Source organism: Zootoca vivipara, chromosome 16 (genome assembly GCF_963506605.1).
Source record: "Zootoca vivipara chromosome 16, rZooViv1.1, whole genome shotgun sequence".
Lineage (NCBI taxonomy): Eukaryota > Metazoa > Chordata > Lepidosauria > Squamata > Lacertidae > Zootoca > Zootoca vivipara.
The window spans coordinates 6643484-6656227 of NC_083291.1; the positions used below are offsets into that span (position 1 = coordinate 6643484).

The 12744-nt window shown below is 46.5% G+C and overlaps 1 protein-coding gene across 5 annotated transcripts in view; it reads left to right on the forward strand.

The window, feature by feature from the left end:
* The window catches only part of MUSK (muscle associated receptor tyrosine kinase), a 57996-nt gene extending 48626 nt beyond the window's left edge, over nt 1–9370 (forward strand). For 2 of the 5 annotated variants that reach the window (XM_060268693.1, XM_060268690.1), the window contains exons 9-10: nt 1827–1975; nt 6115–9369. In XM_060268693.1, the coding sequence (XP_060124676.1) occupies nt 1827–1975; nt 6115–6806 (841 nt within the window). In that variant the 3' untranslated portion in view covers nt 6807–9369. Of the gene's footprint in view, nt 1–1826; nt 1976–6114 lie in introns of all 5 variants that reach the window. The other 3 variants (XM_060268692.1, XM_060268691.1, XM_060268694.1) reach the window with 2 other exon arrangements.
* The last annotated feature ends 3374 nt before the right edge of the window (nt 9371–12744 follow it).

Genomic DNA, 12744 nt, shown 5'->3' on the forward strand with positions numbered 1-12744 from the left:
ACGATTTGGCGGCAGGAGGACAATCCGGCCTGTGATACGCCGTTTCACAAGGGAGGCCCGGGGCCCTACTACAAAGCCGCCCACCCCAAAAGGGGCAAACGGACCATTGGAAAAGGACCATTGCAAACATCCCGTTCTGCCCAGTCTCTGCCCTGCCCCTTTCCGCTCCTTTTTGTGACATTTTTCTGACCTTTTCACTTCCAGGTTTGGCACGATGGGCATGTGTGCAGTCGCACATATATTGAATGTGCGTAAATGGTAGGGGTTGCCTGTACATTATCTGCCACAGCACTGCAGGAAGCGAAATAATGTAGTTACAGTGGTGCCTCTACTTATGAATTTAATGCGTTCCGAACACACATTTGTAAGTCGAAAAAAATTGTAAGTCGAATCCCATAGGAATGCATTGGGAGAAAAAATTCGTAAGTAGAAGCAACCCTATCTAAAAATTTGTAAGTAGAAAAAATCCTATCTAAACTGCATCCAAGATGGTGGACGGAGCTCCGTTCGTAAGTAGAAACATTCATAAGTAGAGTTATTCGTAAGTAGAGGTACCACTGTATTGTCAGAAGCTGAACTACAGCAGAATGGAAACAGCGCTGCAAGCGATGAACCGGGTTCAGAAAGGAAATTGGTGCCTCCTTCTAGTCATACCTGTACCTATGCGGTTGAAGCCTGTGGACACCAAAGGGAGGCAGAGGCAGAGAGAGTTATGGACAATAGCCAGCAGCTGACACACAAAGTCCTCAGAGCTAGATGAACAATTGGTGTTTATAAGGCAGTGAGAGAGAAAAGTGAATGGTATCACCAGTCACAATCATTCCTTAGGCGATATATGGGAGATGTTGCTCTCTGCTGTCGGGGACAAAGAATGTCGCATCAGGACGGGACGGGCAAGATCCTAGATATCAGCTGAGCAGCTCATTCCATCCCATTCTGGTTTCACTGTCACTCGATCCTAAATCCTTTCTCTCCCTTTCTCTCCTGTTGCATGCCATTATGGCAAGCATTTGAACGCATTTTGTGTGCATGTCTTACATAAAACATGCACTTTTATTCATAACACACACTTCTAAATACTTTTCTGTGTAATCACCAGTAACTGATGCATGTTGTATACAACTTTTACATGAAAACTAAGTACCGTATTTTTCGCTCCATAAGATGCACTTTTTTCCTCCTAAAAAGTAAGGGGAAATATCTGTGCGTCTTATGGAATGAATGTGTGGTCCCTGGAGCCAAATTGCCCAGGGGCAAAAAGCAGATTGTGCATTTTTTTTTAAAGAAAGAGCTAAAGGCTAACAAGAGGGGAAGAGGGGTGTTGAAAAGAAGCTGCTCAGCAGCTGATTGCAAGAGATGAGGAGGGAGATAAGGGAAGTTAGCTCCCTTCCCAGCCCTGCTCCCTTGCCCAGGCCTCCATTCTTGAATGTTCTGCAGAGGGAGGCTGCAACATGTGACTGGCTGATTGGATTATCTGGCTGATTAGATTATCAGAAGCTGCAGAACTGTGAGTTGAACAGGATTTTTTCCCTTTGCAAAGTAAACTCAACAACTTTGAGCTGATCCTTTAAAAATGGGGCTTTTCCTCTTTGCAATAGAAGCTGCACAACTGTGAGCTGATCCCCCCAAAAACGGGGCATTCCCCCTTTCCTCCTCTGAAAACGAAGTGCGTCCTATGGTAAGGTGGACAAAAAAAAATACGGTATTTCATGTGGGTGCACATTTTGCTCACTGAAGATGCATAGGAAAAGGGATGCTCTCGTTTTCTGCAGCTGCGCCTGACTTTTCTCTCTGCCTCGTTCCCTTTTGTTCTCCTCCTCTCTTAGGGCCCCTGGATTGCTTCCTTACGAGCCGTTCACAATGGTGGCTGTGAAGATGCTCAAAGAAGAAGCCTCGGCAGACATGCAGGCAGACTTCCAGAGAGAGGCAGCCCTCATGGCTGAATTTGATAATCCAAACATTGTGAAACTTTTAGGTACCAAACCTGACATTTTCCTCCTCCTTCTTCTTAAAATCATCAATATGCATTTATTTTTGTTATGGATCCCCCGCTTGTCCCACAGCACTGGCTCAAAGATCCAGGCAGACTAGGCAGCCGTCTTGGGTGACATATTGAGGAAGCAGTTGCCATACCAAAAGCGACAGAACATGGAGTCCGGCCTCTTGTGCTACTTCTGACTTGGTTCACATGACACAGGGAGCCAAACTGCGGCTTACCAAGACAGCCATTTTGCTCTTCTGTGTTTCTTTCTAAGCTAAGCCAAGGTTTGACTCAGTTTGTCACCCAAACTGGGATTCATGGCTAAGGACTCTCTTCATCAACCGCAGGACGTGGGTGGCGCTGTGGTCTAAACCACTGAGCCTCTTGGGCTTGGCGATTGGAAGGTTGCCGGTTTGAATCCCGGTGACGGGCTGAGCTCCCATTGTTCTGTCCCAGCTCCTGCCAACCTAGCAGTTTGAAAGCATACCAGTGCGAGTAGATAACTAGGTACCGCTGTGGCAGGAAAGTAAACGGCATTTCTGTGCGCTCTGGTTTTCGTCATGGTGTCCTGTTGTGCCAGAAGCGGTTTAGTCCTGCTGGCCACATGACCCGGAAAGCTGTCTGTGGACAAATGCCGGCTCCCTTGGCCTGAAAAGTGAGATAGTTGCCTTTGACTGGACTTAACCATCCAGGAGCCCTTTACGTTTTTATCCTTTATCTCATCAACTGCATGCCATAGCCAAGAGCAAAACAGTGTTGTGCAAACCAGGCCTCTGACACATCTGGCTCCATGCATGAAACTGATAAATTAATTCATAGAATCATCGAGTTGGAAGGGACCCTGAGGAGCATCTAGTCCAACCCCCTGCAATGCAGGAATATGCACTTGTCCCATATGGGGATCAAATCTGCAACCTTGGCATTATCAGCACCATGCTCTAACCAACTGAGCTATTGGTTTAAAAGAGGTTAAAACTCATTGAAACTCAATTAAAATTGTGCTATCTGCAGAGCTCCAGAGCCAGCTGCCTAACCTGTCGCCATGTTAACCGGGAGTCCTTGATCTATCTGTCCATGTGTGAACTGAGGGTTCCCCCAGAATCCTTTGCAAAAGCCTCTCCTTCCTTCTTTCTGATAATGCCTAGTATGACACAATGCATGATTTGATGTTATCATGCTATGCCTCCTTCCCCCCCCCCCTTCAACATCATAGGCCATTGGGCTGGTCAGCTGCAAATCTCTCCAAATGAATATGACTGGTTCTAGTAATCAATCCAAACAAAGTTTATTTTGCTAGAAATATTGTCACGCTGGAAGTTTCTTGGGGGGGGGGAGGTGTTACAGAGGGGTTTGAAGTTAGTTCCTCAGGCCAAAGTGACTGTGTACATTTCAGCAGGAGAAAGGGGAAACAGGAAGTGGACACTCAGTTGGAGCGATCCCTTTGTTTATTATCACCATGCTGGATAAATTAGGAAAGGCCAAAGGAATCCATCAGTTTCATGTTGCGGGGGTGTGGGACTGTTGAACATCACTTGACCTGAGAACCCTTTTACGTGCACACTTCTCTTTTAGCCTGAACCAGCTGTTTTGGAAATGTGAAATGTCTGATTTTTTTCCCCAAATGGTGAGAAGGAGCGAAAATTCAGCCTCAGTGACTAAATGGGACAGAAATGTCCATTAGGACATCAGAGGCTTAAATGTACTTGCACTCTTCGTTCAGTTTTCATACTTCATTTTTTAGGTTTCATACGAGCTGTATAAGGCTGTATACTTCAGCAATTCATATTTCAAAAGTTAAAAATCTTTCAATTCATATTTCAAAAGCACAATTGCACAATGTAATCATTTAGCTCGTTCCCGTGCTTAACGCTCCAGCAGCTGAAATCTGTAAAAATCCTGAACAGCCATTAGCTGGCATTAAAACAATAGATTTGGACATGTGGGGGAAAACCATAAATGTAGCCAGAGATTTGTTAGCAGGAGCACCTATTGTATGAAAGAGGCAAACCACTTTTGAAACAGAACCGTGGTTAGGCTGTTTGGCCATAGAAGCCAAAACAGCAGTAAATGCCCCTGCTTTATGTACTGTTCTCGCTAAGGTGCTCAGACCCTTTGGATCCTAAACATTAATCTTCCAGATGAAATGAATCAATTGCTTCCTTTGGGGTTTTTTTTTTGGCGTGTGTGTGTGTGTTTTGGTGAGACATTGCATTTTACATGTTGTGTTTCTGTGCTTCAGGCCTTTCTATAATTCTGTTTTGCTTTCTCACTCGTTTCTTTGCACATGTTAGCAAATTCAGGACCTCTTGGTCTCGACTGCCATGCAATAGAAAGGAGCAGGCATAGTTTCACCACAGCTTTAGCATTCCTTATCTTCGTTTTATCTGTTTGTAATTTTGGAAATTGTCAGTGCTGAAGAGCCTTCATGCACAGCCTTCAAAGGAAAAACAACCAGGGAACAGTGTTGTGAGCAAGGCTGCACATTTGAGAGGGCACAGGCAGGAAGGGACTGGTGATTCTCTTAGTACATACATTGGTGCCATGTGCGACGGACCCAAGGACTTTGCCACCAATTAATATGCGACAAACCCAGTCCCGGCGTTGTCACTAAACTTTCGGGGATCCGCTGCCACCCATTATGTGACGAAATGTCTTCCCTCTCTATTACTAAAAATGTGACACAGGAATCCAGGGGTGAAACCACCCTCCCTCTTCTCCTGCCGCCTTAAGATAAACCCCTTTTACTTGTGGTTTTCTTAGTAAAGAGAGTCTTCCAGCTTACGTGGCCTGGTATCTTGATAAACTCTAGGCTGTTTGACGGAATAACCTCCTGCCTAAAGGGTCTCACTCAGTTTGATTCCCCACTGCAAAAGTTTGCCCTTTCCACTCTGGCAACTTTGTGGCACCCCAGGTTATCCTCCTAAGCCTCCTCAGTGTAACTCTAGGACACAAACCGTTGCCTCTATTCCCAAGGTAAGTTTTGTCCTCTATTGAGCCACCACTTCTGTGAGTTTAGATACCCAGCTGGAATAACTAGGCACATCCACTAACATTTAAGAAAGCTTTATTCAAACTAGAGGTCTTTAAATGCGTAATGGTTTCATGTGTACAGGCTCTTAGATCATATTCTTAGTTTCCTTTAACAATGACTAGATAATATAATTCAATTAAACTCCTCAGAACACTTTAAGATCTCCTACACCTTCATGCTCCCTCGCTCCCTCTTCACTCCTACAACCCTCTCCCAATTCCCTGAATTAACTGCCTCCCATTCCTTTTAAACTCCTGGCAGTCCCGCCCCTCAGGAATGGAATGCGTCATTTATCCAGGAGGTTGGGGTTTAACTCTTTGCACCCTGGAGTTCTTTTGCCCACCAGGCCAATCCGTCACACCATGGTTATCCGCACAACAAACACATGCGAGAGCTGCACTCGTGTGGCAAGAGGAAAGAATCCCATTGGGTTGAATGTACTGAAGTCGTTGCGCGATTGGACAAATTTCTGTTCATGCAACAGAACTTTGGTCCCCCCAGCTCAACCTGGAGCAGATTGGGGAATGGGCTGTAGGAGGAGGAAAGGGAGGGGAAGTTGCATTTTTTGAGCCATGCAGTGGCTTCGTTGGATGCAACTTGGCCTTCCAGCAACTCAGTATCATAACATGAGTTATCGTTGATCTTCTTGTTAACAACAGAAGCAATAAAACTCCTAAAACCCAGAGTTTGAGTCAGGGCAGTCTGGAGCAGGTCAGGCGCCCTGGCGCTGAGGCACGGAGATCGCTCCGGCGCCCCCGCCCTCGCAGCGCCCCGCCCGGCTTCCACGCGGCTTTGCCGCGCAGCACCCCGCCTCCCGACCCGACGCCCTAGCACGCCGCGCCACCGGGACCTTAGAGTGTTGGTAGTTGCAATTCCAAGTTGCCATTGCAATTGACCAGTTGAGGAAGCATTTTATGGACCTTCTCCCTTAAATAGCTAACTGCTGGACATTCTCTGTAGGGGGGAAAGAACCTATAAGATTATTATTATTATTAATGCCTGCATATCATGGCACATTAAATAGCATCTTGCTGTTGCAGACAAGCTTGTTGGCCTGCAAGCAAGCAAATATTTATTGCATGTCTATCCTTCTTGATTCCAGGGGTGTGTGCTGTTGGAAAGCCCATGTGCCTACTTTTCGAATACATGGCCTTCGGGGACCTCAACGAATACCTGCGCAATCGATCGCCACGCAACCTCTGTAGCCTAAGCAACAATAACCTTGACATGCGGATCAGGCCCTCGAGCCCCAGCGTGCTTGGTCTCTCGTGCGCCGACCAGCTCTGCATTGCCAAGCAGGTGGCGGCTGGCATGGCCTACCTCTCGGAACGCAAGTTTGTGCACCGCGACTTGGCCACCAGGAACTGTTTGGTGGGAGAAAACATGGTGGTCAAAATTGCAGACTTTGGCCTCTCCAGGAACATGTACTCGGCAGACTATTACAAAGCCAACGAGAACGACGCCATTCCCATACGATGGATGCCCCCCGAGTCCATCTTCTACAATCGCTATACGACTGAGTCTGACGTCTGGGCCTATGGCGTGGTCCTGTGGGAGATCTTTGCCTTTGGCCTGCAGCCCTATTACGGGATGGCTCATGAGGAAGTCATCTATTACGTGAGAGACGGAAATGTCCTGTCTTGCCCAGATAACTGCCCTCTGGAGCTGTACAACCTCATGCGCCTGTGTTGGAGCAAGCTCCCTTCTGACAGGCCGAGCTTTGCGAGCATCTATCGCATTCTGGAGCGCATGTATGAGAGGGCAGGGGCAGCTGAACATGCATGTGCTGTGTGACCGAGGGCAGCTTTTCATGGCCTCCTCTCTTGAATGACTAGGCTTGGGTGAAAGGAGGAGTCTGGACCTCAATATATGAGCAGGAGCAATTGTGCCAACACAGTCTTTATAGTTGCTGCTTAGGCAACATTCCCAACAGGAAACTGAAGCAAGTGTGGTTGTTGACTTGAGTGAAGACCACACTTCAGGAAGCATCACAAGTGTATTTTAAAAATAACCAGCAAGGACACTGTTCTTGAAATGTCATTTTTGTTTTCTGTTTTCTTTTGAAACTTTTTTTTTATCACGACTTTCTGTTATGCCAAAAACACGACGTTCAAAAATAAAATCCACTACTACTAAAACAAGATCAGAGAATAAGCTAAGCGCAGCGGCAGAATTTCAAATACAATCAATCGAAAGAGGAAACGGAGAGTTTGGAGGGGGGGGCATGTTGGATATTATAGCAGGAGCATTCAGATCAGTTCTAAAAACCCAACTCCTTCCAGAGCGGGAAGTTCTTTACAGGTGATTTTGAACGTGTGTCTTTATCTCATGTCTTGATTTATCCTGAGTCACAACATTGCTCAATCTGATCAGGCAGGCAAGAGTACAGGGTTTCATTTTGTATGTATTTTATTGGAAAATTGCTTCCAAAATGTGTTTATTAGAAGAAATTCGCCCTGATGTGAGGGTTGTTGTTTTTTTCCGTTGCAAATTTGCTGCAGAAATATGGAGAACTGAATTTAAGAATGGAGAAACCCATTCCTTGTGTACACCCTGTTCCACGAGGGACCATTTTAGATGTGTGAGTCAAGGACAGAAAAGCACCGATTGATGGTGCTGCAATTCTCACCCCCTTTAAAACCTCGTTCACTTATTTTGTCTGAAAACAGGAATACACCGTATGTACTGACTGGCTGCAAACCAAATGGACATGCACGTATATTTCTGTGCATCCATCACAGGAGACACAGAATTTTCGGGAACTTTAGATGTGGGGAGGGGGAGCGATGCCTTGTGTAAACAAACAACTTGGTGGTGAATGAGCAGAGCTGTACACTGCGCGAAGCCAGCAGGGTTATGTGAATGAAAGGAGCGTCATTCACTCTCCTTGGCGGTGAGATCATTGCCTTCTAAATTTACCAGTTTTCGTTGGGGGAGTTGGATTCAGTTCACAAGACAGGGATGCCAGGGAATAAGGCAGTCGGAGTTGGGTTACAGCGAAGGGGACTTGGAAGTCTTTGGTACCCTGTCGGATGATACAGCATGTCTCCCAGAAAGGAACAGCAGGGGAACGGGAAGTTCTTAACATCCAGACATGTGACAGTCCGTTGAGAGATATGCCAAGTGCACTTGACCCCTAGAGAGAAAAGCCTGCAGGACTATGTGGAGTGCCTCGGGGTCCTCTTAGCTGCCGCTTGCAGCCACCGCAAAGTCCCAAGGCACAAACTGACAAATGGTCAGGGACCACAGCTGCCCTGGTTGCAAGGCCTTGCACAAACATGCAGTCACCCAGACAAGAATGCCTTTGCATAGAGTCAGATAAATGTGCAAGCTTCCTGAGCTGAAGTTTAGGGCCCTGCCCAGGGCTGGAAACTTATTGCTCCCATCTCTGTTAGTCATTTCTCTCTGCTCCTCCACCAGTCTAGTTTACGTAATCAGCTGTCAGCCAGAACTAAATCACACCTCTCAAAGTTTGAGTTAACTCTATTGAAAAATAATATATATAATAAGAATAATATTGGAGAAAACTGGGTATTGAAACCTGCTTAACCTAAAATCATATATCCCAGTTTTACAGCGGCCCTTTAAAGTACGCTTCACGCAGAGTATATGCAGTCAGAAGTTGACCTGGCTAAGAAAGCACCACCAAGAGCGTAGGGAATTATCTCCCTTATATGAAACCCCTTACTAGCTGCACACTTGTAAAAGTATGCAGATGAAAATACAAACGTTGGGTTTCTTTAACTGAAAAACAAACTGACTCTAAAGAGACTTTAAACTAAAGATAAATGCTTTCTCTCTTAGCAATGTTATCTACCCACTTTCCAAACTTCCCACAAAATCCCACATAACTCCCATTAAACTACCCAAGAATTAACAGTAAACTAGCTTTATAACTAAGCAACTCTCATACTAAGATTCAACTGAGGAATCTCTTAAACTGAGAACAACTGAGAGAGTGATCTACTTGGAGATGAATCAAACTGAAAAGATCTAACTAAGAGATACAGAAGGCTTTCTGGCAGAGCCTTATACACAAGAAGCAGAGCCCACGCCTGTGAGCAATTAACAGAAACACAGACACCTGTTTCTCTTAAACAGACAGTATTTACATTAGACCGGCTCTAAAGTAACTTGACTATTCAAAAAATCCAACAAAAGCACAATCTCCGCACATAGATGAGGGTCAGGGCCAATGAGCACAACAGCTCATCCCAGTATGTCTGGCCCCATGAATCAGCTGCCAAGCATAGCTGCCAAGTTATCCCTTTTTTACAGGGATTTTCCCTTATGCTGAATAGGCTTCCTCGCGAGAAAAGCGAAAACTTGGCAGCTATGCTGCCAAGACTGAAAGTCCCTGCCTCCCCACTGTCATAGCTGCCAAGTTTTCCCTTTTCTCGCGAGGAAGCCTATTCAGCATAAGGGAAAATCCCTTTAAAAAAGGGATAACTTGGCAGCTATGCCCACTGTTGTCTACGTCCCCTCCTCTCCAGGGCTTTCCCCAAGCAATTGGAGACTGCCTCTGCATGCAGTCTGCCTCTGCTCTGCCCTTTTCAGCTCTCTTCTGGTTCTGGGAGACAAGGCAGGAGGGGAGCTTGTTGCAGCAGGAGGGGGAGACCCCTGTGACTCTTCACCAGCCTGACTCATCTCTGCCTCTTGGCTTTCTTCCTCCCATCCTCCTGCTTCAGCTTCTGCCTCTGATTCTGGACTGCTCTCTGCCACCAACTCCCCCAGTTCTGTTATCTCTTCATCTTCTGACACCTTCTCTTCCTAGTCTTCTCCCTCTTCCCACTCATCACCGTCCCCCCACCAGTCCCCAGGCTCTGAGCCTTCTTCTCTTTGGGGTTCCCCAGCTGGTTCCTCCCACAATTCCTCTGCATCCATCCAGTTTTTGACATGAGCTGTGATATGGAATCTCTCAGCCCTTCTGCATGGTGTGGATGAAAGAGATTTCCCCCCCCCTTCCTCATAATTCTAGAACTTGGAGGCATTTACTGAAGCTGAATGTTGTAAGATTCAGGAGAGATATGGAGGATAAGTCTATCAATGGCTTGGTGGCTATATTTCCACCTCCAGTTCTCTGAATGTTAGTTGCTGGAAAGCCCAAATGAGGACAGTCCTGTTATACTCAAGTCCTGATTTCAGGCTTTTGGTTCGCCACTGGGAGAACAGAATGGAGCGGTGCATGAACAATAACAACATGTGAATAATATTGAGATTTCCAGGCACTTCCATCTCAGCTTTTCCCACCCTTGTGCCTTCCAGTTGCTGCTTTTAACTTCCACCTTCCAGGTGGGCACCCTTTTCAATCTGGCACCCTGTGTCCAAAAGCAGACCTCTCTAGGTGCTGTCTGGAAGCTCAGAAGCAGGGTCTGAAGGCAACCGCTCTCCCATCTTGCCTGTCAAGGCCACTTCTGGGTCCCAGTAGGGATGAGGGCAACACATAAGGTTGAACTTCTTCTGCATCTGGAATGGAAAACCTGCCGTCTTCTGGATGTTGCAGAACTCCCGACTCCCATCACCCTCAGTGAGCATGTCCAGTTGTCAAGGATGGAGACAATGTTAAGCTAACGTTGGAGGCCACAAGTTCCACAGCCCTGTTTGGCATCCTTCCAAACTGGCTGCTTCAGCCATACACAGTATCTTTAAAAAATTCCAACTGGGTCTATACACCAGCGACAAAGCCTTTATCTCTATGTTATCTCATAAACACAGTGCTATAAACACTCTCTTGGATCCTGCAGGAGGACAAGCTGCAGTATCTCAGTTGCCATCATGTTTTGCCAGCGACCTTCCATGACACAAACCATCGCGCCAAGCAAAACGAGTGCGTTGTTTATTCTGAACCATATGTTGACTCAGCACGAAGCAGCACAAATGTTTTTCTTGGCGAGCTCACTGCACTATGAAGCAGATGCTTCAAAACAATGTTCCCTTTTCCACACCAGCCTATGTCGAACAAGCCTAAGGGTTTACTTATTGGACGGCAGTGTTTAAAAAGCATTGGATAAAATATTATGGTATATGTCAGAGGTTATTACGGCTACTCCTGAGTAACGACTCTCCACATACTTGTCTTTCAGAGTCTTTATTGGTGCACATTATTTACAGTGTGATGAGCTGTCGGTTTCATGTCCGCTTATTCCGTGTCAGAATCCGGCACTGCCCCTTTTCGACCCTTGGACCAACATAAGAGCCTGGGGACAGCGAATCTCCTCCCTTTCCTCCTCCTCCTTAATTCCGGTGCCGGGGGAAAGGGTCTACACTCCGTCTTTTCCCTCTCCCCCCTTTCCGTCTCTCTCTCTTCCCGCCTGTGGAGCAGGGGCTCTTCCATGCTGCCGGAGCCCTGGCTCTCCCACTCTGCTTCCTGACTAGCTCCTTCAGACCCTGCACTTCCATGGCTACTTGGGGAGGAGCTGCTCCTGATAAGAGGGGGAGGTTCTCTATACTCTCTCCCCCTTACAGTATACTACATACTAGATGGTTTAGAAAGATAATCAGGTTTTCGACACGAAAACAAGAATATATGGCTCAAGCGATGATGAGCTCACAACAAGATTCAGAATCAGGGCAGAGGAGTTTGTTTTGTTCTGTAGTGGGGAATCTCAGGCTCAGGAACTGAGTGCGCCCCCCCCCCCGGCCTCTCTGCCTAGCCCTTGCGACTCTTCCCAGGCTTCACCCCTCTGTGGATGTGCTTTTCCAGTGTGGTGTAGTGGTTAAGAGTGGTAGATTTGTAATCTGGGGAACCGGGTTCGCGTCTCCGCTCCTCCACATGCAGCTGCTGGGTGACCTTGGGCTAGTCACACTTCTCTGAAGTCTCTCAGCCCCACTCACCTCACAGAGTGTTTGTTGTGGGGGAGGAAGGGAAAGGAGAATGCTAGCCACTTTGAGACTCCTTCGGGTAGTGATAAAGCGGAATATCAAATCCAAACTCCTCCTCCTCCTCCTCCTCCTCCTCCTCCTCCTCCTCCTCCTCCTCCTCCTCCTCCTCCTCCTCCTCCTTCTTCTTCTTCTTCTTCTTCTTCTTCTTCTTCTTCTTCTTCTTCTTCTTCTTCTTCTTCTTCTTCTCCCCCACCCTCCTCAAATGTTGGCTGGAAGTGTGAAGTGTGCTAATGACTTTTGCTTGCGTAAGGTTAGGTGTAAGTGTCGGGAGGCAGTTGGAGGGTTGATGGTGGCTAACGGATTGAGGCTGAATCCTAACAAGACAGAAGTATTGTTTCTGGGTCACAAGGGATGGGCAGGTGCGGGGGATTCCCTGGTCCTGAACGGGGTAATTGTGCCCCTGAAGACCCAGGTGTGCAGCCTGGGAGTCATTTTGTTTGTTTTTTAAAATCATTTTTATTAATTTTCCAATATAAACAGCCAATTAACATATAATCATAATCCAATTGAAAACAATCAACTAAAAAAAAACAACCAAGCAAATTGTAGTCCAAATTATTAATTTTTTTCGGGCTTCCCATAGTCTGGACCTCTTGAAGAATATCTTCCATGTCTTGTACCTGCCTTCTTATTCTTCCTGCTATTTATGCATATCAAATCCAATACAATGCATTTCTCTCCCTTGAACCCAAGAGAGTGTCTTCTTGCTTCTAAAACTCCTTTGAAGAGGTCCTAAATTGCATCTTGTCTGTCCTCACCAATTCCTTCGGACACAACGTCTCCACACTCGGTGAAACAATGGCACAACAACCAGCCAACCTCATAGCTGCCAAGTTTTCCCTTTTCTCGC